Source organism: Myotis myotis, unplaced genomic scaffold, assembly GCF_014108235.1.
Source record: "Myotis myotis isolate mMyoMyo1 unplaced genomic scaffold, mMyoMyo1.p scaffold_m19_p_8, whole genome shotgun sequence".
Taxonomy (NCBI): Eukaryota; Metazoa; Chordata; class Mammalia; order Chiroptera; family Vespertilionidae; genus Myotis; species Myotis myotis.
The window spans coordinates 62,012,862-62,040,578 of NW_023416390.1; the positions used below are offsets into that span (position 1 = coordinate 62,012,862).

The window sequence follows — 27,717 nt, forward strand, 5'->3', positions numbered from 1 at the left end:
CCGCTGCTGAAAGTAGGTGTCTGGTTAGTTTCGGTTCAAAACAATGTATAACTCCAGCTCTGACTCCAGCTCTGAGATCCCAGCTCGCTGAAAGCTGGTTTCTGGGGTTTTTTTTAGCTTCTATATTTGTTAAAATGTTTCAAACTGCAGGCTCAGAGGCCTGCAAGGCAGGCGGGAAACGTTGGTTTCCTCCGTCACTGAAGCAAGCAAGCCTCATGTTAGTTTCAAGCTGCCTGGCTGCCGGCTGCCATCTTGGCTGACAGTTAATTTGCATATCTCGCTGATTAGCCAATGGGAAGGGTAGGGGTCATACGCCAATTACCATGTTTCTCTTTTATTAGATAGGACTAGAAGCCTGTTGCTCCGCCCATCCCAGGGCTGTGAGGCCTCGCGGCTCCGCTGATCCCGGGGCTGTGAGGCCTCACTGCTCCGCCAGCTACAGGGCCGTTTGGCTTGGCTCCACCGCTTGGAGCCTACATATGCAAATTAACCACCATCTTTGTTGGTGATTAATTTGCATATCGCCCTGATTAGCCAATGGGAAGCATAGTGAAGGTATGGTCAATTACCCTTTTTGTCTTTTATTAGATAGTATAGATAATTTAATTATGAAAAAAATCTGTGTGTAAGCAGTATAAACATAATTGGAGGAGTTATCACTTAAGAGTAAAAGAAAACTCTCAAGGGTACCTTAGAATCTCTGACCAATAACTAAAAGGCTGAGTAAAATCCTATCATTGAAGCAGAAGCTCAAAGAAATCCGCAAACCAAAACCTTGATAATCTGGAGATGGCTTTTTGAAAGCATGTCTTCTGAAAAGCAGTCTGCAAGTCACTTTCTATGATCTCAGATGGCCAGTTCTTTACCTAAATCCATCATTCCAAATTGGTGAAATGTTGGTGTATGAGCAATGTTAACAAAACATTGCAGGATGTCATTTTGTTTTACTAAAGGCAACTAAAATGTTTGACATTTTAGTGTAAGTTTTTGTTTCAGATTTTGTAGAGGAAATTTTTAAAAAAAGAATCGACCTATATCCCTGCCCCCTGCATAATGCCCTGTGATAGTGGCACGCAGGGACGCTCCTACTGTCTGAGCCTCAGGGGCCTCATCTGTAAAATGGGGATAATTGTGACCTACCTCACAGGCTTGATGTGATAATTAGTGATTTGCATTAAGCAGGAGATGAGTAAGCACTCAGACTCTACCCTTCCCTTTCTGAACTTTTTGGAACATACTCCTTTGCCTCCCTTGACTATTTGTTGTAGCCTAAGAACAAAACTTAGTTCAGTGGTGACTGAAGCCAAACTTTAGGTCTTCTGTCCAGCAAAAGTGGGCTGCAGAGCTTGCCTTATTCTTTCAGCCAACATTTTTGAAAACCTCCTATTTATAAGAAACAGTACAAAATAGCTTAGAGCAAAGTCCAATAGTCATCTTTTAGGCATAATTTCAAAAGCTCTTTGTCTGCCTAAGTGCTGGAATGTACACATCACCCAGGGCTTTGAATTAAGGCATTGAAAACCACAATTCTTAAAAAATATATATATATATATGGTTAGGATTGCTAACATCACACCCAATAAGCATAACCTGTTTCTTTCTTTTTATGTTCACTAGGATACATTAGTTTATGGCTTTAAAAATTGTATACAATATGTTACACAAAATTATATTTAGGAAGAGACTTTCAGCAATTGTTTCCATTTTTCTTTTTCAGATTTAGTTGGTTCATTGGAGACTCCAAGATGTGCCCTGCTATGGTGTCTGCTTAGTAACTTTTGAGGGACTAGCCTCTGCCGTGCCCTTTGCTCATGGGTTAACAGCCTGGGATTGGCTCACTCAATAAGTGAGACAGCTCACCCTTTGCCCTTTTTTTATGACATGGAATTCTCAAAAACGAAGAGCTGGTGAGGCTGCATTTTCCAGCTTTGGCCGGGGCTAGCAACCTTTGTATCTTAGTTCTGTCCTCTTAGCATCTAACATTATTTTCTTCTCGCCGTTTCCCCCTTGCCGATCATAAATGGTTAACCAGAGCTCTGCTGGGCAATCCCCCTGCAGCCCCAGTCCATGAAGCCTGCTGCGCCCCTTCCCTCCCTGGCTCCTTCCTCTAGTCCGGCCCCACAGGCTCCCCTGGCCTCTCTTGGCCCTCTTGTTGTTCTCTCTGCGCCTTTGTGGCAACCCAGGGCCTTTTCTTTTCCTCTTCCTTCCTTTCTCCTGGGATAGCTCTATACGCTCTTGGACCCAGTTGAAACAACACAAAGTAAAAATAAATGAAAACAAGAAACCAGTTCTGTGCGGAGCCAGCAGAGCATGTCCATGGGCCAAAGTGGAGCTTTCAGTGTTGCCCTCTGCTTCTCTGGGACCTTGAGAGGCAGCAGCAAGGATTTCCATGTGCAACGAAAAACCCACCCTAAGCCCCAGGGGAAACACTGTGATAACACTGACTGAAATTGGCTCTCATCACCCTCGGTTTTCCCCTCCGGCAGTGTTCTTAGAAACGGGGAAGTCAACAGAAGCGTCTGCTTCTACGTATTTGGCAGTCGTAGAGCTTATTAAGTAATTTTGAAATTCTTACAGTTTTGTTCACATTTCAAAATAAAGTTCATCTGCAGGAGTCCTTGCATCACTTTTTGGGTGCTCAGAGAGATCGAATGCCAGGGCGTGAAATGTCGCTGCGGTAGTTGCAGGAAATTAGCCATCTTCTCTTGTCAACAGTAGTTGTGTATTTTAGCTGTTTGACTCACTGCAGCAGTGGGCAGCCTGCTTTCTTGGGAACTGTCGTCAGTGACCTTCCCCAGCACATGTTTTCAAACAAGGTGCCTCCTTCCTGGCTGCCTGCATCCAGGTCACTTTATGGCCCCGACATCTTCCCACAGCCCATGGTCCCCTGCACACATCACACTTCAGAAAGCATCACCTGGGACTAACTCACAACTGTTTTCATATATATTTCAGAAGGTTGTGTCCTTTCTCTCTTACTCTGGGTTTTATGCAAGTATAACTGAATTTGGACGAAAGATGCTCTGAGAGAACCCTGTTTTAAAGGATTCAGAGTAGCGTGTTTGAGAGCAATGAGTGCATCTGTGAAATAGTCACCTTGTACTTATTCATGTTGTAGGTCCAGACTTTTCCCCAGTGGGTTTGCACAGAAGGATTTGGTTAACAAATGCGTTTTCTCTGGGAAGGGCACTTTCCAAAGTGCTACACAAAGTGCCTGGGTTTAGACACATTGCAGTTATCAAACAAGTAGTGTATCATTTTGTAATATATTAGTGTGCACAATAGGTACACAATGTTATATGTCAGTTACATCTCAATAAAGCTGGGGGAGAAACTGTGTTTTCTTTGCAGCAACTATAATAATAAAAAATGGATACATTTCAAGATGGGCTGTTGTGCATACATATTATAAATGAGTTGAAAAGTGATTAGAATATGTGAATTCTTTTAAAAAAAAATCAATGTAGAAATATCAACTCTAGGAAGGGAATGAGAATGGCTAGTGTGTGCCTACTATGTGCCAGGTCCTGGAGAAAATATTTTAATATCAAATGCAGCTCTGTGTAGGGTTTGAAATGCCTGGCTGTAAGGATTCCATGACAGAAGGTGTACAGAGCATCTAGTGCCACACTGATGTAATATTAATAAATATTAGCTGTTTAGTTTATTCCATTCAATCCTTTGATGTAGTCAGTATCCCCATTGTACGGATTAGGAAGACTGAGTCTGGAGTGATCTAAGTAACTTGGACCAAATTTTCAAAATTAGGTTGCAGAGGCAGAATTTAGAACCAGGGTTCTGCTGGACACGCTGATAAAAACCTCTAACCAGGGGTTATTCTTCTAGGCTGCCAGGATGATCTGTGCTAGGGATTTTTTTTATGATGGGAAAAACCATCCCAGCTAGAATACAGTAACACCCACTACTGAGAGGCAAAGTTTTCTTTACGGGCAGCAAATTCACAAATAATGTATAAGTAAACATTCAGAAAAACATTCCAAGGACCCATCTCAGCAGTCAACCATTCTTAGAGTCTTTTTTCACTTTCAATAGCAAAGTCTTAGCTCTATGGATAGGTCTATGCTTTTCAAAATCTGTGCATGGTTTATGAAACATGCCCAATACATCAGTCCTGTCCATACCTCTGCTGTGTAAATGTCATCGTCTATGCAAATATCAATTTGTAATGCCAGATTAAGGAAGTTGTAAGGATGATATTCCTATAGCACCTGGAAGGCAAGCTTCCAGGATTTTGGGGGGTTGGGTAGGGTGGGATGGGGGAGTAACTTTTTAACTAGCTGCTATAGTTTTCATCTCTTCTCATGTTGGGAGCACCAAGTGATGCTGGCGACCTCAGTCCCTGGGATACAACCATTGGGCGTGGATGTCAGTGTTGTTCCAATAGCCCCACTAGATGTGGGCACCAATTAAGGACGCCCTTGTTTTCATCTTCAAGGTGCATGGCTTGGTGGCTTAGTGACCAAGTATGGCTGCTGTAGGACAATGATGTCTGTTTTAATAGTGAAGAAGTTCAGTGGTGTTGGCATTGGAACTGGAAAGTCATTTTGCTAATGCAGGATTCCACTTCCCTGTGTTGAAATTCTGGGCAAATCAGTTACCTGCAGCCCAAGCTACAGCTACACATAGGATTTAGCTCTTGTAATAGACTGATTCTCTTTTTCCTTTTAGAGGTGTGTATATAAGAGAGAATGGAATTAAACTTCAGTTTCACAAATGAATGTGAGCTTAGTATAAAGATAGCAGAGAACAAGGAGAATTGGGGCTGGTTATCACATCATTTTCATTGCAGTTTACTTCCTAGCACTTAACCTAGTCCAAATATTTTCTTCACAACATCGCTACCTTCGGAGTTACTCAGATGCTTAGCTGTATTCTGCCGTCTAAATTTGTATCTGCAAGAAGGCCCAGGGTGTGCGCATCAAATTCCATGCAAATGGAAAGAACCCACTTAGGATGCTGTACAGGATGGGACGGTTCCAGAAGCTTCCCGGCACCGCATTTAAACCACTCTGGGTCTTCCTCTCCAGGGTTCCGCGGATTCCTACACGAGCAGGCCCTCGGACTCCGATGTCTCCTTGGAAGAGGACAGGGAAGCGATCCGGCAGGAGAGAGAGCAGCAGGCGGCCATCCAGCTGGAGAGAGCAAAGGTGACTCCTGCCCCTCTTTGGTTCTGGGGCGGAATGTTGATCAGTTGCTCTTCCCCTGCCTCGGATTTCTCTGAAAGCATCATTTTATGATCATCCTGATAAGGCCCCAGGTTGCAAGGCTTTCTGATCCATTCGCCCCTAAATGAGGTTTCAAAACATTCCCGGGGGAGCACTTGCCCGAGACACTGACACGTCACCCTTTTGTGTTTGGTTTGGAGGTGAAGTGTTTGGTCATCTTCCAGCTTAGCAGTCGTAGCCAATACCAAGCTCACCACACCCGGTGTTGGCAGAGCCACCTAAGGTTCCAGCTTCACCACCTGTTCCATGACAGTGGCCTTCATTTCAGGCCACACTTGTTCTGGGGCTCTCCCTGTTGATCTCCCCTCTTGGTTTCAGTCTCCCACCTCAAGTTCAGCATGACGTTCAGACCTTTGAACAAGTATTAGCATTGCAGCCAAGACGAGCAACAAAGGCATTGCAAAATAGACCTTCAGATATCCACAAGGAGGGCTCCCCCCTCCCCCACCCCAGGAATCTCTGCACCCACAGGAGGCAACAAGTTGCACGTGTAAATGTCAGGATGGGAAGAGTCACATAAGCGTGTTAAAAGAGCAGAGAGAGAATGGTGCCGGCAATGAGGCAGCCTCCTCTGCTCCCACACCTGCGACGTCTGTGCCGGTCGGAGAGGGGCTTTGGGGCAGTGCCTGCTAAGGGACATCAGTGGGACCCTCACTCAGGTCCTGTCTCCAGCACTGCTCCCCAGCCATGTTCACAGCTCGAATGCAGGAGCCATAACAAAGCAGCCGGGGTGGCAGGAACCATGTGCCCTCATTTGTGGCTAATTTGTGTTTTAGTTTTCTCGCAGAGTCTGTGTTGTGGCCATTGTGGTCACCCAAACGTCAGGGCAGTGGTGCTAGCGTAGCTGGGGGTTTGTGTAACCTCTGCCAGGTGGCACCAGCCCAAGGGCACTTGGTCCAAAGGCGTTTTGGAACCAGCTCTTGGTAGCTGGGCGGAAGGCGATGAGTGAGCAGCTCTGCCTTCCTGTCCACGTCCGCGGGCCTTCCTCTTCCCTGGCAGGATAAGGTATTCTACTGAGTGGGTCCCACAGGCTTTCAGATCTGAGCTGCTCACTCAACTCCCCCCCCCCCGACCCCCCACAACCTTTTTATTTAAGACCCAGCACCCGTTTCCTGTATCCAAAGGGGTGGGGGATGTGACTAGGGGACAAAGCAGACAGCCCCTCCCACTGCCATTCCTTTTCAATGGTTAAGGGCACATTGTTTGTCTGGGATGTTGGAAAGTGCCAGCACAGGGGGAGGGAGGGTGGGCTGGTAGGACTGAGTCGGTGGCACTGAATCCACAGTTTTCAGTGCCACGTCTGCAGGTGTCTCCATGCTGCCTGACCCAGGGAAACCCAGTGAAGATCCGTCCCCCTTTGCAAAGAGATTTCCCCTGCTGCCTGGTCTTATCAATTGTCTTGTTATAATACTATATTTCAATATGAAAATTCCTCCTCTGTCTTCCTCCCTCCATCCCACTCCATGGCTCTGGGCCCAGTCCAAGCCTGTAGCCTTTGCTGTGAAGACGAACGTGAGCTACTGTGGCGCCCTGGACGAGGATGTGCCTGTCCCAAGCACGGCCATCTCCTTCGACGCCAAGGACTTTCTGCACATTAAAGAGGTAAATGGAGGGCTCTCTGCGTCCCCTAACCTGCCACGAGGCCAGGGCCTGAGCTTTGGCTCACGGTCATCACGAGGCGGATTTAGGACACACGTGGGGTCCTCTGGCCACCTTTTAGTCACTGTGCATGACCACAGAGCCGTAGATTTGGATCCGACTTAGGGAAGCATCGGCTGGCAGGGCGCCTACCTGAAGGGGCCATTTAGACAGGATGTGGTCAGTATAAACATCTGGGTTATAACCCTGAGGCCTTGGACCTTGGAACCAACACTAATGAGTGTAATCATTAAGGTGTTAAAGCTAAAACCTGGGGCAGAGGTCTTTGGGAAACAGAAAGCTTAAGGGATTGAGCAGTACAAGGAGGGCTTGGAGCCTCTCAACTCGAAAGGTGAACTAGTGACACCGCAAACTTTTATTTACTCAACCTGGGTACATTGAATCCTACTTCACGTCAGACATGGTACTGGGCATCTGGGGGGACCAGAGGTGGAGGCTCCCGTTCCCTGCTGCCAGGGAGGTCCGAGCTGGTGGGAGAGACTGACAAGTGCACAATTTTCATACGGGGTGACAAGTTCGATGGCAGCACAATTGAATGGGTGTGGTGGGAACCCAGATAAAGAGCTGGGGGGTGGGGGGACCACCACACTGGGGAGTAGAAGGATCAGGGGCCGGAATGCTCTACAGAAGTGGTGAAGCCTGAGGGAGCCAGGCTGGGGTGGGGGTGTATCCGGTGGAAGGGACAGCCAGGAGCAATGCAGATGGCTGGAGGGCAGTAAGCAGGGAGTGGTACTGGGGATAGGCCAGGGCAGAGAGGCTGGAGCCTGATTTGTGTTTGTTGGTTTTTTTTAAAAAAAGGTCCGTGTGGGCCTGGCAAGAAGCCTGGACTTTATCACCAGGCAGTGGGCTGGAGAGGAATTTTAAATAAAGGCCGGATGTGACCAGCCTGTGTCTTAACATAACTTAGATGACGAGAGGGTATTACAGAGGCGGGGGAGACACCATGGGGCCGGACAGTGGCTGTGGCAGACAGGATGGAGAGAGGCAGCAGCTTGGAGAGAGAGTGAAGGGGCAAACAGACAGGATTGGGAGATTTCCCATGGGCAGAGAGTACTGGGAAAGGTGACATAAGAGAAATGAAGGGTGGAGGCTAGTTTTTCCAGCTCACCTGGAACAGCAAGGGTCAGCTATCAAAATAAGGAAGGCAGAGAGGGGAGAAGACTTATTATGGGGGTGGATGTGGTTAGAAGTTTGCTTTCAGATATACTAGGTCAGGGGTGCTGTGAAATTCCCATGAAGATACTTAGTAAAACTTTATCCATATATTCTGGATGCCAGAAAAGCGGAATTGCAATTTTCTCTTCCTAAATGCTAGCCGTTGGAAAGGAGACTGGGCCCCAGTCAGAAGATAAAGAGCTGAAGCGTTGTTTTTAAATTTAGCTTTTCTTTTTCTTTTTTTTTTTTGTTTTTAAGATGGGAAATATTTAAGCATATTTTCCATGCTGAGATGTTGAACCCAGTGAACTATATTGGAAGGAAAAGGCAGAGCTGAAGGAGGGAGGGGCTGGAGTTGAGGGGAGAAGACAGCATCTGGAAAATGGGCACAAGAATTAGGCTGAGTCAGGAGGGAAGCCTTGCCTTCCTTCTCTGTTCTGCACAGAATTTTCTGATGGGGCCGGGGGCCTACACTGGAGGAATTTTCTGATGGGGCCGGAGGCCTACTTGGTAGTCTCCATTGGCTCCACTAGAGGAAATATTGGAAATTAGACCTTAGAAAAAGGAGATCATAGAGGTGGGACAATAAGATGAAACCTGAGAATGGAGGAGCCTGAAGAATGTGATCAACATAAACATGTCACTTAATGTCACTGAGGTGCTTGCATGGTAAATATATAACAATTTTGAAAATCATTGTCTTTGAAACTCTGCATTCTACCATGGCATTAGTGATACCGGGACGTATGTAAATAGTTTTAACTATTTATTACTAAGTGGGTCAAACATCTGGATATCTACAGATGTCTCACTCTCCTTGCATTATACCCATGTGACCTACATTTGTATAGTCACTCATTTGAGATATCATTCTAAAGTATATGCCAGGCCCTACAGATATCCAACAGCTACAAATGAAGTAGATCCTTTTCTCATAGACTTAACCCTTTGAGTGCCAACCACTATCCTAAGAACTATGCTAAAATTGCCAAGGCATTTTTGCTGATTTTACAGCAGTTTAGGAAAAAAATTATGAAAATTAGGCAGATAGATGCCAGTGGTCAATTTTAGAACTACAAACATTTGGCGTCATAAGTAATCTGCACTTCGGTGCCATCTGTCAATAAAGAATGAACTACTAGCATCTAATAGTGACACTGCAGGAGGAGCGCGATCGTGCTCCCGGCACTTTTGGGGAAGGACTGGTGGAGCGCGATTGCTCACTCAGGTTAAATTCTTCTGAGGACACAGATAATGAACATATTAATAATTTCACATTGTGAATTCTTTGGGGGGGGAAATGAACCAAATGCTGAAATTTTTTAAATATAAGGATGAGGGGGTTATATACTTCCAAATATAGGAGTGATCAGAGAAAGCCTTTGTGAGAATGTGACCTTTAAACAGAGACCTGAAGGATGAGGAGAAGCCAGCCTTAGAGCAAGGGGGAACCTTCTAGAACAAGGAATCTGCATGTGCAAAGGACCTGGGGTAGGAAAATAGCCTGGCACAATCAGTTTACTGGGAGAAAGTCATACGGCTGGAATGCAGTGAGCCAGGGCGCCTAGTTGCAGGAGACAGCGTTGTAAAAGTCAAGTAGGGCATAAGTCAGGTAGGACCTTTCAGTGATGGTGAGACTACAGATTTTATTCTGCATGTAATGAGAAGTGAGATAAATTTATTTTTTAAAGGTTCTCTGATTGTGGTAGAGACAATGGATGGGAGTGGGATAAGTATGGAATCAGGCAGACCATTAGCATCATTCTAGGTGCGAGACCATGGGTTCGAGCCAGCATGGTGACAGTGAGATAGAGAGAAGTAGACGGATTTGAGGTATATTATAGAAATTCAGAGAAGAGCACAGGTGATGGACCCAGAATAAGAACTGAAATTGAGCAACTGGGATGGATATTATTTGGGCGGGGAGAGGACAGATGGGGAGAGCGGTTGGGGAGTGGACACTTCAAAGAAGATACCAAGTAGGAAGTTAGCTATAAGAATCTGGAGCTCAGAGGAAAGGGTTGGGCCAAAGATAATAAATTTGGATCATTTGTTTATGCATGGCATTTAAAGCTGTGATAATGAAGGAAGTCACCTACTAAAAAAAAAGGAGTAGAGGGAGGAGAGAAGGTAGCTCTGCATCAAACCCAAAGGAATCCCATCCTGCAGAGATGGTGAACATGATAAGATTCAACAAATTAAAACTAAAAACGAAACTGAAAAGGAGAAGTCTGAGATAGAGGAGGAAAACCAGGGCAGAGCGATATGTGTACATCAAGAGGGGAGTGTGTCATCAAGGAGGAGGCAGTCAGCTGTGGCAAATGGGACATGTCACCCAAGGTGAGGAGTGAGGAATGGACATTGGATTGGCAGCGTGGTGCTCAGCAGCATGGAAGTCATTGGGACCATTGTCTGGAATTGAAGAGATGGAAGCCAAATGAAGTGGGATGAGGAGAGAAGGGGAGTATATTTCAAGTGTAGACAATGGTTTTAAGGAAGTTGACACTGAGAAGGGCATGAATTCAAAAGCAGTTTCCTTTCAAGACAGGAGCTATGGAAACATTTGTACATGCTGATATTAACAAAGGGGAGAGAGAGAGAGAGAGAGAGAGAGAGAGAGAGAGAGAGAGAGAGAGAGAGAGAAAGAAGAAGAAGAAGAAGAAGAAGAAGAAGAAGAAGAAGAAGAAGAAGAAGAAGAAGAAGAAGAAGGAGGAGGAGGAGGAGGAGGAGGAGGAGGAGGAGGAGGAGGAGGAGGAGGAGAGGGGAGGAGAGGAGGGGAGAAGAGAAGATAGGAGATTAGAGGAGAGGAGAGGAGAGGAGAGGAGAGGAGAGGAGAGGAGAGGAGACAGGCAAAGGAGTAAAGTGTTTGAGTAGGCAAGAAGGGTGGGGTCCAGAGCCCAAGTGCAGGGATAGACCTTTGACAGGAAGGGGAACACTTCTTCACTGAACGTGCAGGAAAGAGATGAGTGCAGGCAAAGACTGCCTTGGTAATGGGAGGCGGATGAAGCATCAGCTTGATGGAGTGTGCTTTCTTGATGGTTGACATTTGCCTGGAAGACAAAGGCCCATGACCTGAAACATGTGCCCTGGTATATGAATGGTTAAGTAGATTTTGTCTCACCATTCCCATCAAAAATGGCCAACCATATTCATTAGTTGCTAACACTCTCTGTTTCCAAGGAAAAGCAGAACTTTCAAAGATAAGAGTTCTCACCTATTCCATCCTCACACACACTTGCGCACACCAACATGCCCACCTTGCTGCATTTTAGTGCTTTCCCCCAACCTGTCAATATTCCCAATTTGTCCTGTCGGTTGCTTTTCAATCTATATGCTCCTTGATCAATGACCCCTTTAATCTGGCAGTTCGATGCATGGTATTGAGCTGGTAATCCCATGTGGATTAGAGCCACTTGTTTCAAACCTTGAAATATCAGATAAGGAAACACCTTAGAAAGAGAAAGCACTAATCCTTTTAGGGAGATCAAGATGAGAATGATTGGAACACTGGGGTGACCTTGCCAGGAAGCTGGCACATGCTCTTGGAAGAGCAACTCCAATGAACACATTTCTAGAATGAAGTTGTAGCCTCTCCTCCCATCCATTGCCTCATGGGCCATCTATCATGCACTGTTTTAAGTACTTTTCAGTAATGAAAAAGCTTAGTTAGTAAATGCGGAGGAAAGCTGCAGCTCTCCTTATCACCTACACCAAATGATGCGCCAATTGAACTCTTGAATGTCTACAGTGACTTTCTCTCAAGTGGCTCAAAGAACATTCATTTATGTTGCCTCAGATTCTCTCTGGGCTTTGGCTGTTTCCTATAACTCAGTTAAAACATATTGGGAAGCTGCAGTAACTATTTCAGGAAGCCCTTTAAGGTCGCTTGGATACCATTTAATAAATTAGTGTTCCAGTGGGCTCACTTAATTTCAGGAAATAACTTAAGCCCCAGGAAACTATGGCTCAGGGTCTGTTTTGTCCCCACCACAGTGAAATTTCAATACCAGTCCTGTGCACCAAAGATTCTAAAAGGGTCCTTTTGCCTTTTGTTAATCCTAAAATAAATATACCTCTTACTTCAGGCCTATTATCCCAAAATAAGATAGGAAGATGGGAAAAACTAAAACCTAGATTGTTCAAAATTTTACATTGGTTCAACTCATGCTTCTTTGGTGCGATCTCATACTGCATGCTATGTGTGCCTTATGTAGGAGCTGTGTGCAACATAAAGGCACTAAACCCTTCAACCACATCTTTTTGCTTTTGAGTGTGAGGCTGTTATTCAGAATTACTCACAGTTATGCAGAACTTTGTGCTGTGATGATGCGATGAAACCATCCATTCTTCCTTCACAATGTGTCAATGTTACGTGCATATAAATTCCACATTTTTTTCTGAGCTAAGCAAAGTGTACTATATAAAGTTGTTACATTTTGGGGGGAAAAAAGATACTTTTGGATCAAAGCTGGAGAGTTATCTTGCCCAACACTAATAAAAGCAATAAAAGACGTTCTGGGAATCATCTCCGAAGGGTGTAAACAATATCTGCTCTCTAGAAATCCCTAGCTGAAACTTTTCCTTAAGGCAGGTCGGTTGGATTAAATGTGCCTTCTACCCTAGGGTTCTGCAAATCTATCGTTATAACGGCAGTTTTGCTGGCCCTTCAAATGGGTCACCCTGACAGAGTCTCCCCCTATATTGACTGAAGTCTCTGCATGGGTGGTTTGAGTTTACGGTCATGGAACTTTATTTAAATAGAAATCCTGTTCTTCCTGTTGGGCTCAGGCCATGTAGAGGTTATTTCAAAAAAAGTCCACACACACATATAGAATATGTTTATTCTCTGTAGGCTCGGGCTTCTTTTTCTTCAGGTAGGAAGGTGGACCTTGATTTGCAAGCCTATGTTTGGCAGCGTGGGGGGAAATTGTACTTTTGCCCTTCTAAATTCTTCTGGCTAGTCTAATAACCAAGTGAACATGAGACAGAGTACCAGGAGAGACAACCAGATTTACTATGTATGCACCTACAGGAGTTCCCCAACAACAGACTGGGCAGTTACGATTTATATGTCATTCTGGAGCTAAGGAGAAAGTGTGTGTGTGTGTGTGTGTGTGTGTGTGTGTGTGTGTGTGTGGTTTGGCACTGCAGAGGGCAGCAAGACAATTCACAAGGAGACGAAAAAGCGTCTTATGGTTCATATTAAACTATAGTTATATAAAAATATAAACTATAGTTATCTATGATGATATTGCCCTTCCTGGAGCGGGTCCTCTAAGTTCTTTTAGGCAGTTAGGGAGAAGGTCAATGGTTTTTTCCTGAGTCTTTCATTTCTTGAAAATAATCAGCTTAAAGTAATATTTGGGGTGGCCCATTTTGGGATTGTAAACTCTGCTTCCCCTCAGAAGATTATAACTCTTCCTCAATGAGAGTAGATTACAGAGAGTATCATGGATTTTTACCTAAAAGCTTTTGACAAATAGCAGACTATTAAATGTTTTCATTTTAGACTTGCCTATCTTATCTTCCAGAATTTCAATTACACCGGTACATGTTTAGTCTCATACAATCTGTTCCCTAAGAATTGGCTAAGGCTTTTTGATAGGGACCAAAGGATCCAAAGGTTAGGACCTGACTGCAGGCCAGGGATTTGCAAACTGTTGCCCGTCTGCCTTTTTTTTTTTTTTTTTTTTTTTTGGACAGAAAAGGTTTATTGAAACACAGCCACACTTACGTGTTTCTGCATTGTCCGTGGATGCTTTCCCATTACGACAGCAGATTCAAGTCGTTGCAACAGAGAGTATATGGACAGCAAAGCCTAAAAAGTTACTATCTGGGCCTTTAGATAAAAAGTTTGTAGACCCTGCCTTTGTGTTTATATATATATAATATAGTACAATATATATTATGAATGGTGGTTCGTCCTTCTGGTCCCCTGAAATTAATAAGTGGGATGTGAAGATAAGTATGTTCCTATTGATAGCAGTTTTATTTCTGCATTCCAGAAGTATAACAATGACTGGTGGATAGGAAGGCTGGTGAAGGAGGGCTGTGAGATTGGCTTCATCCCAAGTCCACTCAGATTGGAGAACATCCGCATTCAGCAAGAACAAAAAAGAGGACGTTTTCACGGAGGGTAAGCCTCCTTCCTTTCTATAAACATCGGGGAGGTGTGGGGAGGTGTGGGAACATTTGGCGATATTTTCAAGTTTGCTTCCTGGGTTCAAACTTTGTGCTTTCAAAGTAAAAGATACTTTACTATGTATGAGGTGTTTCTGAAATGGACACACAGGTGTTTCAGATATTCATTCTCCCTGAAGCTGGGCACCACTGGAATCCACATGAGTTGCCACAGCCTCAGCAAACGCTGCTTGGAATCTAAGCTGTCCTTCATCAGGGTCCCATAGGGCGTGGTTCTCAGTACAGGAAGTGGGAGCCGGCTTGAGAGGGCATCCTAGCTCTTCCTGGTTCACTCTCAGAGACTGTCTCTCTAGTTGGCACAGAATGCAGTGGTCTATGTGGGTCCTGGTACCAGTAGCACCTTCTCCACCCCGGGCTTCTTGTGGCACCTGCCATGTCTTGGTAATAAGGTAAAGACTCTGCCTACCTTCAGATGGATCCGCCTCTAGGGAATGAATGAAGTAGCCACATATCTCAGGGTGCAGGTATTTCAAGATTCCAGGGATAGAGCAGAGCCTTAGAGAAATCGGACTCATATGGAGCCTGCACATGTGAGCCTACATGGAAGCTTTGATTGGATATGTGTTGTCATTTTTTTGTAAGGCCTAAAATAGAAGCAGTTCTTTCTCTTGACCCTCAACCTCCTTTTTCTGTTATATCCTTTTCTATTTCAATAACTCCTCTGTTTAGGGGTCCTGTTGCCTTTGGCATATGGGAACCTCTTAAACAGTGATAGAAATAAAAGTACAGACAGCCCCACTTTTACTTATCAATTTTGTTTGGTATTCAACACTCCTATAATATTATTAATTATTAATTCCTCTTGTTCCCCCTGCTCTAAATTTTCTCTCTCTCTGGATGCTCTTTAAACACATCCATACTACATTTCTGCCTCAGGACCTTTGTACTTGCTGCTTCCTCTTACCGGAACTCTTTCCTTCATATTCCCACCAGATCATTCCATCATCTGCTTCAGATCTTCGTTAAATATCATCTTTTCAGTGACCCCTTTCCTGCCACCATATTTAAAATTGTACCCATTTCCCATCTCCATCCTGACTTAGTTTTCTCTGTTGCATTTATTAATATGAGAAATACTATATATTTACCTATTCATCTGTTTGACACTAGTATCTCCCACAGATAGAATCTGTCTCTATATGTGAAGGGATTTTGCATCTCTCCCCCCACTGTTGCACCCCTAATTTTTAGATCAGTGGATACTCAATAAAGATATGTTGAATGAAATAATAAATATCTCATTATCACTTCCAAAGTTGTTGTTTACTTATTATTTTTATTACTTATCCTTTTCCATAATATCATTCTAGACTTAAATCCTTTTGAACTGAAAGCTTACTTTGCAGAAGGTGCAAGAGTCAAGCCAAGAGCTACAGATAGGATCTTATTTTCTTGATACTGACCCTGGGAGGTGTAGCTCCTTCATCAATAGATGAGGAAACTAAGACTCAGAGATGTGATATGATGTGCCAGGACGAGAAATCAGATTGCTCTGACCCTGGGGACTGTACTCTGAAGCATGGAAAAGGGGGGACAGTGGAGAAGTGGAGAGGTGGGCTCCTGAGGGCCCCCAGGGGCTGCAGGGAAGCTTCCAGAGCCATGTGAGGAGAACAGTGCTGATGATCTTCTATCCTGGGGCGCAAAGCTGTCAGTGCTTAATTCTGATCCCCACATAATCCCTTCTAAGAAGAAACATGTCTTCCAGCTCTTACTGCTTGCTTTGAGCTGCGTTTGACATTGGAGTGGTGCCCTGGTGAGCTTGCTAGTGAAAAGCAAGCCGCTCACAAAAACGTTCTTATGCCTAATATCTGCATCGAGTAACCAGAAGAGAGATTTATGCTAAATATTTCCAGGTCCCAGTGAGTTCTCCGTTTTCTCTGAGAAATGAGGTCAAAGAAAACATTTGGACAGACTCTTGAAGTTTGTTCTGGACAGGATGTGGTGTGTTTTGAATTATCTAGGAGGATTAAGGCCAAGGAAAGCTTTGTGCTGTCTAGCTCTATTTTCAAAGGATCTGGGGAAGGACTCTTAAGTTCCTTTTCTATATTTTAGGAAGTCCAGTGGAAATTCTTCTTCAAGTCTTGGAGAAATGGTATCAGGGACATTTCGAGCAACACCCACATCAGCAGGTGAGGGTTTCACCTAAACTCTTTTTAATGGAATGCATTCATTGCTTGATATTTGCATATACATGCAAGTATTCTTACTGATTTGGAAACAATTTAAAAGGCGTGATTTTAAGATTTTTTGTCCTACTTAATATGTCATTGCTCACATGTCTTCTATAGTAATTTGATTTGATTTAAAGGTTAGTTGTGGTACTAAAAATTTAGATATTTGTATAATTTTGAAAAATCTTATTTACCTAACATTGTGTAAACCCATGTGAAGCTAGTTCATTATTCCATTCATGAACCCAACAGACTTTAAGATGGCGAGGACCAATTCAAAAGAACAAAAAAAAGTTGTAGACTCTCAAGAAAACACTCAGTTTCAGCTTCCATGGGCAGCTGTGGAGATTGGGAGGGTTGGGCCCAGATGACCTCAGTTCTCATTGGACAGCAGGCAGCTGAGCCCTGAAATGAATGGTAATGAAGGGAGAGTGGTGACCCGATCAGGAGTTGTGCATTTGGAAATTGTGGGGGTATTCAAGCAGGAAGTTTCCTCCCCCCACGCTTCCTGACTCCTCTGGGCTAATTTCATTCTGGCCCTGAATTGATGCTGCATTAGGGCATCCCGTCTTACCAGTTCGGAATGACAAGTCCAGGCTCCCTCCTGGCCCATACCTGCAGGGAGCGGCATCGGTTCTGGAGAAGTTCTGAGTGTGTGGGTGAACCCAACTAGGTCTCTGGTTCGCCCCCACATGGACTGGACCTGCTTGGGTGGCCACAAAACCACCTTAATCAGATATTGAGTATATTTTGCCTCATCCCACTTGTTGGACATTTAGGGCATTGCAGCTTTTCACTATTACAAACAAAAAAGAACAGGAATAACTGGTTATAAACTTATTTGAAATTAGGAGCAGCCTCGTAGGAAAAATGTATCAGTATCCTGGAATGTGAACCAAAAGACTGACGAATACATAAAGGATTGCAAAATCCAAAAAGAATGAGTGACTGCGGTGATGATGATTATTTTGACCCGAATTGTTATTCTCAGTTTCCCTCTATCACATTTTATTTGCCCAAGTCGACCTCAGCCGCTCTGTATGCCGCGTTCAGCAGGAAGCAGCCTGTGGCCCGTGCTGGCCCAGAGCTTCCAGTGTTGTTGTGAAGTCCACCCTCCCCACCCAACATGAGATCAGGATGTGAGGTCGCTCACACAGGGAGGAGGTGTCTGTCTTCTGATGTCCTCAACATCGGCCCAACCTGAAGGCAGTAGTAGAACCGTGTTCTGCAGAGAGGGTGACAGTGAAATGATGAGAATTACAGGCACAAATGGGCGTGTTATTCCTTCTTTTAAAGTCATGTACTATCATTTGCAGATGTTACATATTTTGATATGGCTCTCATTGTTGTCTTTTAGCCAAACAGAAGCAAAAAGTGGTAAGTGAGTATTTCCTTTTTAAATCTACTGTTAAGGTTTCTCTCCGCATATGCCTGCCATGCTCCATTTCAGTGGTCCGAATGGCTATAAAATAAGGGATGAGCCTCGCCGGTGGGGGCCCGTGGTCATCAGTTTTTGTTCGACCTGAGAATTGTGAATATTGTGGCTGACGAGGAGGCGCACTCATCCTCACCTTGTCACCCGTGTCAAATCATCTCTTTCAGACGGAGCACATTCCTCCCTACGATGTTGTGCCATCCATGCGTCCGGTGGTGTTAGTGGGGCCGTCACTGAAGGGTTATGAGGTACAAACACCAGCCTGTTCTGCTTCATTCAGCTCTAGATCAAGAATCTAGGAAACAGCGACTGAGTGCTGGCTCCTCCAGGGCCTGCTTACAGATGGGTACCCACAGAAGCCACCTCCCATCCTGTGCAGTGTAGGGCTTGGGGCTTCCCTCGCCCTTTCTCCCCGCTCCCCCGGGCACACTTCTCATCTATGATGTATTACATTGTTTAGAAATAAATACCTCCCTCAAACTATTGATAATGGCAAGTTCTGTTAAAAGGTTTACTCTGCAACACATTCAAAGAAAAGGACTTTATCTGTCTCAACCGTTCCCATTCCCATTAGAAATAATAGACTATGAACAGCAGAAGGGGACATATAGGCACTTTGCCAGCCAAACCTAAACCCTCAGAGCACCAAATCTCACCCTGCTGGTGCTCAAGTCGATGGCATAGTCCACCAAATATTTCTCTGCATATTTATTTCAAAAGACCTATAAAGGGAAAAACTCCACTAAAAATATTAGTGAACTTCTTCCCGATACCAGGTTGGAAGGAAAGAGTAAAGATGTAGATGTGCTACATTGCAGATGTTGCCATTTGGACCTTGTTCTAGCACAGGTAACAGGTGGGACATTGAAATCAGAAGGTGGGCAACTTCCAGGGCACCATTCCCACTGAGCTAGGACAATGTCTGGCCCTTACCTAGTAGGCACACAGTGTTCATTTGTTGAATGAATTCATCAGTTTCTTAGAGGCAGATCTAAGCATCCCATCTCCTTCCCAGCTCTTTTTCTCCTTTCCACTTCCTCTCCCTGGCCCTTCCCTCTCTGCTCTCTTTGAAGGGGAATGCCAGAGGAAGAGCAGGAGAGTGAGCTACAGAAATCTAGCCCTGAGCATAGAGAATTTTTAGCCACATGCACAGACTAGCAGGACTGCTTGAGCCCGGGGCTGGTCTGAGGGGTTTTAGCTGCTCCTCACTGGAGGCAAACACCACTCAGGTGTGTCAAGGACAGGCAGCACCTGTGTGCAAAGCCAGCCTGAGGTGGTCTCTTGGGGGTAGTTCTACACCCTCATAAGGGCGGGGGGTTGGGGTCTAGTGAACATTGCTGATTTATTCCTCCACACCCTGAAGGAGAACCAAGGGGGAAAATTAGTAACTGTGGGTGGTTAAGAATGAAAAATGCCTTCAACAATAACCTACCCCTTGGAGAGGACTGGCTGTCATAACATATTCGCTCAATCACAGTGCCCTGCCCTTCCACCTCCTTACTTTTGACTTCTCTTTCTCTCTGTGTGTGTTTGCCTCATTCTGTTTTTCTCACCTCTGCAAAGGTAACAGACATGATGCAGAAAGCCCTCTTTGATTTCCTGAAGCACAGGTTTGATGGGAGGTGAGACATATAGATATTTTTGTATTTTTTTCCTTTAATCAAACTTGTATGATGGATTGATCTGTGGGTCTGTGTTTTCAGCAATTGAAGATCTGTAGCTAAAAGTCAGTAGTCAGGGAAGAATACAATGAAAGAGCTCTGGAAATCTGAAGAAATGAAGGATAGCGTTGACTCCCCAAGGGAGAAAGGGCTTGGAGAAGGAAAATAATCCATTCATTCTATTTAAGTGTATGTGTCTGTCGTTATTTTCTCACTTGTTGGTGAATTCAGACCAAACTTGTTTTATTGAAATTATTAATTTAAAATATAGAATAATTATGATGAATATAGTGGCTCGCTGGTCAAGCTGGGTAATATCATTTGGGAATTACACGTGTATATGTGTGTGTGTGTGTTATATAAAGATATAATATAAAGTACTCAACTTGCTCAAAAAAAGAGTGTGAGAAATGTTTTCATCATAAGCCTCTCAAAGTGACTATTCTATGGAGAATAGTACTTCTTTGGATGCTTAGCTCAGGGTTTGTTTTACTATAAATTACCTTGTTATTTTATTGGTCTACTAGAGGCCCACTGCATGGGATTCGTGCACTGGAGGTGGGGGAGGGGGTCCCTCAGCCCAGCCTGTGCCGTATCACAGTCCAGGACCCCTTGGGGGATGTCTGCCTGCCACCCCAGGGGGATCGGGTCTAAGCTGGCAGTCAGACATCCCTCTCGCAGTCCAGGGCTCTCGCAGTCCGGGGCTTTCGCAGTCCGGGACCCCTCACTCCTTACCACCAGCTGTGAGCCCGGCGTCTGGTTGAGTGGTACTCCCCCTGTGGGAGTGCACTGACCACCAGAGGGCAGTTCCTGCATTGAGCATCTGCCCCCTGGTGATCAGTGCACATCATAGCGACTAGTCATTCTGCTGTTCAGTCTATTTGCATATTAGGGTTTTATTATATAGGATTTTGTATATATCCTTGCTCAGTCTTTAGCCATCAGATAATTTTATCATTTAAGTTTCTGTATTTTGCAGAGAAATGCTAAAAAGTTCACATTGACTCAACACTAAGTGCTAAGCTCTTTCACATGCAGAATGCAATCCATGTAAAAATAACCACCTGCAAATACCTGAAGATTTATTAAAATGAAGAAAATATAAATAGTGTGGACTAAAAAGTATGGCTAAATGAAGCCAACTTACCAAGTATTTTAATAAATATGGTATTTTAGGAAAAAAGAAAACATGATAATGCTTTAAGTACAAATTGTATATATTTGTCAAAGGAAACGCTTCTGGATAATTGTATTAAAATCGTCATTCCTTTCTGGGGCTATATACAAAGAAAATAAACTGAGGTTTTAGTTCCAATAATTGAGATTTTAGTTCAAGAAATCAGAATGCTTCAGTGCAATTATGTGAATTGCTAACTACCTTAGTATAGGCCAGGGTGCCTTAATGAATAGATCCTAAAATGCATAATGATTCAAACACAAGCTTGTTGTTGCTCATTTGACAGTCTTAGGCAGATGTTCCTCAACTGGAAGATATGGGGAAGGGGAGGATTGGGCAGAAAGTTGGTTCCACCCATCACTGGGGGCCCTCGGCCCAAGGGTGGTCTCTCCAATCATCTGGCGGGAAAAGAAGCATGCCGGCCTGGAAGTGACACACACTGATTCTTGCATTTCTTTGGTTAAACTTGGTCACATGGCCACATTTAATTGCAAAGGAGGCTGGGAAATATATAGTTTAGCTATGTGCCCAGGAGGAAGAGGATATAAATATTATTGAACAAATAATAGTGTTTGCCAAATTCATCTAGTGGGCCTAAAGAGCTATAAGCTAATCGTGGATTTATCCTATTCCCCTCTTTTTAAAAAAGATAGGAAAATAATAAAGTAGTTAATTATAAAAAAAACAAGTGAATAGCACTGAATATAATATCGGAGTTGGAGAAAAATGTAAAATATATTTTATTCTAATCTGTTTTCTCTAACAACCACTAACCTGCTTCTGTTTGAAGACTGTTGGTTTTTGGGAATTCATTTCTTAAGAAAGCATTGCAAAGCAACAGCTGAGCTCTGGCTTTAACTTAATAGTATTAGTCTTGGTCTTGCCCTCGGATGATCTGGGCCATAACCTTTCCCCCGATGCAGCCCTCTGTGGATTGGAGGCAGCTAACATGCATGGCTCAGACTTCAGTCTTCTTGGCCGCACATGCAGACATCCTTCCGCTATGCTTGAAGTCACGTGGTTTTAAACTGTGGCACCTTTACCTGAAAAAGATCTGAGCAGTGACTCTTCTTGTAGCCCCATAACAGCCCTTGAACTGAACAAATTCCATCTCATAGCACCACCAAAGTTTGTGTTGGATTGTTTTTGTCCCCACAGAACATTCTTATAAACAACAATGTTAAAGATTTGAAATGTGGGACCTGTGGGTTCTATCTCAATCCTCAGGCCCAGAAAGAGGAAATGCATGTAATGCTACACACAGAGATCTGTTTTGAATCAGGTAGAGTTGTCCGTATCAAGCACTTACACACACTATTGAAGATGGTGCTAGAAACAGAATTAAGATGTCAATGCCAAGTGTTCCATGGGGTCTGATAACACAGAGGAGGAGCGGAAGATCTGAGGGCAAATCCAACAGCAGCAAAAGTAATAGCTGGAGAAGGTGAGTCAGCCTTAAGAGATCTCATTTACGGCACAGTTGGAGAGAGACATTAAAGGTGGGAGTAGGTGAGTGGACTCGCTTTCAAAGGATAAGAGGCCAGTGCTGCACAGAGACCGGTACTGAATCTATTGGTTGAGCGTATGGGAGACTGATAAGGAAGAAGAGGTTTGCTTATCTGACTCTGACGTGTCTGCTCTGACATGTTGAGCCATGACAACCTGCTGCATTATGTTTTACCAATTAATAAAAGGAGAGAAAACAACAAATCATCTTTAATTGAAACCATCCAAGAGAACAATCACACAGAAGGCGTTCGCACAGCCACACAACGTAAACCATATGTTCTACTGGAAACCTGCTCTGTTTCACTGGCTATGGATGCAGTGGGTTAGACAAACTAGTCAGGAGAAAGTCCTATTTTTCTCAGAGCAAAAAAAGAGGCTTCCTTCTTCAAAACTGTTTTTCAGATCTTGGTTAGAAAATAATCCAACAAATTGGATTAAAGTCCAATAGCTTGACCATAACAGAGTCATATGCTTGCCTTTTTGGATACCTTAGAAATTATTTGAGTCTGTTTAGAGCTACTTATTATACAATTTTTTTTTGCTATAACTATTATTGTAGGGTCTAACCATAATTCATGTAAGAAAAGTGAAATGCACGCTATGAAAGGGTTCCTGATGGGTCCCTGTGCGTGTGGATGTCCACATGTAGTGACTGTTGCTGTGCACAGATCATAAGCTAAGTGAGCCCCACAGCTGCTACAGTGGGACTGGCCTGGCGAGGATGCAGCGGGTGCACCCTGGCACGGAGCTTCGCTCTCTTCTTTTCGTACCTCAGACAGGCACTGGGCATCATCCTTGGCGATGCAGTTTGTTCAGCTGGTTGAATCTACCATTCATAGGCTGAACAGCAAGCAGTCAATTTGTTGACCTATGCTAATCATGTCAAACCCCAATGAAGTTGTTTAAGCTTTTTGCCAACTGGACCAGATCAGCTCTGTGGCAGTTATTGGAGACTTTGTAACCAACACGATCATGGCCAAAATCCTACATGAACATCAAGTAATTTATACAGATGGGATCTGAAGCGAAAGGATGTTATTAGCTAAGGGACACTTAAAGAAAGAACAACAAAAAAGGATTTGAGAAAGAATTAAAGAAAAAAAGAGGCTGAGAATACAACCTAGGGAGACTCTAGAGAGAGTGTTTATTTATGAAAGGAAATGGGGAGGACTAACGCTGTCACAGAGCAGCGAAGTCATGGAAGGATTGGAATTGCAGTCAACAGATGGAAAAGAGCAGCACCGTGCCTTCTGTTTCATGATCAACGTTATTCCCTTACCATTTTCTCCTGCCACTCTCCATTCAAATGCAGACTCATCGGAGGACAAACACTAGAGATAATGAATCTAACACTCTAGTGCAAACATGAATACTTAAATTGGCAGGTTTTGATTACATGTCTGCCCTGATTTTCCCACCCTCGAGGTATTTAGAAACATCACAGACTCCAGGAATGGAAGAGTTCATGGTAGACTGCTAACTTTTGAGGATAGGATATAAAGTAACTGTCTTTTTCAAGTCTTCAAATATCCAATAATTATCTTGTATACATTATATATGTGCCTATCAACACAGGACACTATGAATACTTATTTAAGAAAAGACTTTTTATATATTATCTTGTTTTCTCCCAGTGACAATCCCATGAGATAGTATGACAAAACTACTATCACTGTTACATTGATTTTAATACTGATGCTCAAAATCTGACATGACTCATTCACAGTCTTGTTCTATTAGTCTTTTATCTACTGACCAGCAAGAGAAAGATCTGGAAAAAATACTCAGGTCTATGTATGCCTTCCATCCCTGTTGTCTTGACAGTGCACTGTCTGTTCTTCGAAGCACTTTTCTCTATGCATACTAGGACTAAAATAAATTAATACAATAACAGGGCTGCATATTAGTTATAGGGAGGATAAAGTATAGAAGGGTCTTACAGCTGTTCCATTACCAACATGGAAATACTAGTTATTTTTAAATGAGTGTGTTGTAACTGAAAGTCATGTCTTTCCATAGAAAATCACAGAAACTAACACTCATAGATCATGATAGATGGCCACAATTGTGATGAATTACAAAACAGAACTAAGCAACACTTGGGGTTCAGCATCGCAAAATTTAGACAATGATTGTTGCTAGTTTTCAGTGGCATTTGCTACTATACCCAGTCTGCTGAGGAACTGAAGTTCTATTAGTCTTTTATCTACTAACCAGTAACTACTGACACTATATCACAGGAAAATTTCCCAGGGAACTTTTTAGAGACGTTTATCAAACAAGATGTGTGGAAGTGCTGAAAGACACTAGGGGATAAGAGTATAGCAATAGAAAATGTAGAAATGATATCAAGTAAAAAATATATATATAAATTAGATAACATTCAATGGTGAATGCAATGTAGTTACATTGCTGGGGAGCCTTTTACAAAAACAAAACACAGAAGTTTGAATTTGGTATCTGATCTTGATAATAGTAACCATCTTTGCCTAGAAATAAGAAACTCCTGCTTTGTTTTACTAAAAGGTTCCTGGGGCTGTGTCTATCATCTCCTGAGGTCTTTCATGCCTGTGTACTTTTATTAAGAAATAACTTGTATTAAAAATTAGTTGGTATTTTATTAAAAAATAAAACAAGAAAAAGAACCCTTTATTGTCTACACCTTTTCCTATTTGGGGACTATATGAAGCAGTTTTTTTCTATGCATATGTGTGTGTTTGCGTGTGTGTTTGTGTTGTAAAACTTTGGATGTGTTTGAAAATGGCTTTGTAAAAATGTTTATAACCCAGCAAAAACCAAAAGTGTGTATCTGTTGATAATCCCTTCGAGTTTTAAGAACCAAGGGTCACTATTTGGCTTGAATGGAACCAGAAAATTTGATTTTCACCTAAGCAGAATAGACTGTTTGGGCTCTCCAAAAGTAATTATTTCTAGAAAGTTGAATTCCGTCCCTAAACCAACCCACTTGTCTCCAGTCATCTATTTGAATTGCTCTGGAACTTCACTGTATGTTTCTAACCAGCAACTTCATTCTTAAAACAACAAGCAAAACAAAAAAGAGAGACAGGAACTATAAACAAGCAATGTAAATAAAAGAAGCTGTGACCAGGAGGACTGCCTGTGAGATTTCATGCCTCAGGTTGCAGCAGCCAATGAGGAATGGAGGCTCACCTGACTTCAAGTAATAAATCCTGACCATCTGTCAGCACCTGGCCAAGACTAACTGCGCATTGCCCCTGTCCATGTGGCTCATGTCTGGAGAATGGGTTGCTGGGGAAGAAAACTGTAAAACAATTGTTCAATTAGGTGGCTAAGTACTTGCCCGGAGCTTGGGGGGCTGTGTTTTATACCCTCTTAGCCTCTAACTAACCTCAGGGCACTTCCTCTCTGGGACTCAGTTTTTCTTCTTGGTAAAATGAGGAAATATTACTTGACCAGTGTTTCCCAATGTCTTGCAGCCGTTGAACAGCTTTTTACAATAAAATCATATAGAGAGCAGCAATGTAGAAAACAGAAATGCAGAGGCCTTCGTTCTCCTGTCACTGACTGGGGAAGCTGAGCCCCGCCCACTCCACCTCCCTGGAGGCTCCCAGCAGCCCTGGAGGTGTTCCACAAAATGCTTAGTTTCTGCAGAAGACCATTGAGGATGCCTCCAGTAATTTCTTAGGGCATGAAAAGCCTAAAAATGAAAACATTTAAATCTTCCTGACCATCTACAACCTATAAATACAATGACACAAGCAAGGGGTACTTTGCTTTAAAATGGCACCAGAATTCTTGCAGTCTTTTACTTTAAATAAGTGATTTCCAACCATTTGGCAAGTGGAATACTTTTAATTCTCCCCAGGGAGTCAGGTCCCTGAAGTCAGGTGAAGAGTCTCCTGAGAGTGCTGATAGTGTTGTCCCAAGACAGGTGTGAAATGACATAGGCCTCAATAATGATCAGTAATGACACCTCTCTCCTGCTCCAACTCCCAAAGGGAGTGTGAAAATGAAGGAGATCAGATGCACTAATTGTTCATAAAGGGGAGGAGGTGCTGCTCTCCTTATCTCCTTTCTGGAACCCTGGCAGGTTGTGAAGATAAGAATGGAGAAAGGTCCATGGTGGCCGTAACTGGCCTAGAGAGGCATTCTTTGCATTCTGCAGGTAGATAATAGTCTGAAGTTGCTCACTCCCGGTTTATTTTAAAGAATTTAAAATTGTGAGCTGCAGAGACTCTCATTTGATAATCATACACATGTAGACCCCTCTCTCCTTCACTTGCAATGGATTTGCTTTATTCTCTTGTGTGTCTGCAGGACACTTTCTAACTTAAAAATGTCCTGGCACAATTCCCACCCTGCCTCCTTATGGGTGCCCAACATATGCAACTACGCTGAAGAGTCTTGTGCCTGCAGAAGAGAAATCGTATTTTTCATATCCTTAGAAATCAAACCTTCTTTTTGGCCTGTGGATAAATGCTTCGTGTATCATGAATTAACTGTTGAGCACCAGGAATGCAACAGAGCTACCAACTGGTTAATTGTCTTCGATGATTTCTCCCTTTGACCGGCAGCATTGACATCTGTAGTTTTTGAAAGTTTTGTTCAAGAGCAACTCAACTGTGAATTGTGGGAAATTGTGTCGCCGCTTCCTAGAAAGAGCATGGTTTATTCATGTGTTTTGATTCCCTCCTGGTATGGTGTGCATTAAAGAGAATTCAGCAAGGTAGACAGTAATGGAGGAGGAGCTGCAATTTTACTGCACCCATTTTGTTGTTGTTGTTAAGTAGCTAAAACCTTCCTGTGTTCTGCTCTGCTTGTGTTTTAATACTAGCCAAAGCCTGTTTAAAATACTTGCGGCCAATGTTTATTATGCTGTGGTTGCACTGTAGTATGTAAAGTGGTTATTAAGTACTGCGCTTATAAATCACGTGGAGAGCCCTATGACATTTTTACTGGCTTGTTTTGTTCTGTGTTCCTATTCATAGGATATCAATAACGAGAGTGACAGCTGACATTTCTCTTGCTAAGAGGTCTGTCCTAAATAATCCCAGCAAGAGAGCAATAATTGAACGTTCGAACACTCGGTCCAGCCTAGGTAAGATGTTCAAATGTGGTTCTTCTCCAACCTGTGCTTTCAGACGGGGAGGACACGTGTTGCGTTTGGAATGGCTTTCCCAGTTTGCTCCCCATTCAGAAAGGGGAAGCGCTGATTAACTGGAGAGAATGCTATCCCTGGAAAAGAAGGCAGCAGAATCCTGCAGCAGCCAGAGCCTCCTCTCCCTCAGCTCTAGCCAATTAGCTAATTAGGAGTCTGGTGGGAAGAATCCTCACGGCCTCTCCTGGTCTGTTACTGCCTAACCATGCGAAACCACTCATCCCCGCTTTGCCCGCGTTTCTCAACATGGCTAATAATCTGTCACATCTGACTCATAGCTGACATGAAAGGAAATGAGATGTTCAGCCTTCTCAGGTCTTTAGAAGAAAGCTAGACCGTGGTGTTCTCAGTGTTGCTTCTGCT

The 27,717-nt window shown here is 43.5% G+C and overlaps 1 protein-coding gene across 4 annotated transcripts in view; it reads left to right on the forward strand.

Moving 5' to 3' along the window:
- CACNB4 (calcium voltage-gated channel auxiliary subunit beta 4) overlaps positions 1-27,717 on the forward strand; it is a 227,855-nt gene that overhangs the window by 174,850 nt on the left and 25,288 nt on the right. For all 4 annotated transcript variants that reach the window (XM_036320367.1, XM_036320368.1, XM_036320370.1 and 1 more), the window contains 8 exons: positions 5,049-5,168; positions 6,726-6,848; positions 14,066-14,196; positions 16,314-16,390; positions 17,790-17,809; positions 18,035-18,115; positions 19,431-19,489; positions 27,185-27,294. In XM_036320367.1, the coding sequence (XP_036176260.1) occupies positions 5,049-5,168; positions 6,726-6,848; positions 14,066-14,196; positions 16,314-16,390; positions 17,790-17,809; positions 18,035-18,115; positions 19,431-19,489; positions 27,185-27,294 (721 nt within the window). The remainder of the gene's footprint in view (positions 1-5,048; positions 5,169-6,725; positions 6,849-14,065; positions 14,197-16,313; positions 16,391-17,789; positions 17,810-18,034; positions 18,116-19,430; positions 19,490-27,184; positions 27,295-27,717) is intronic.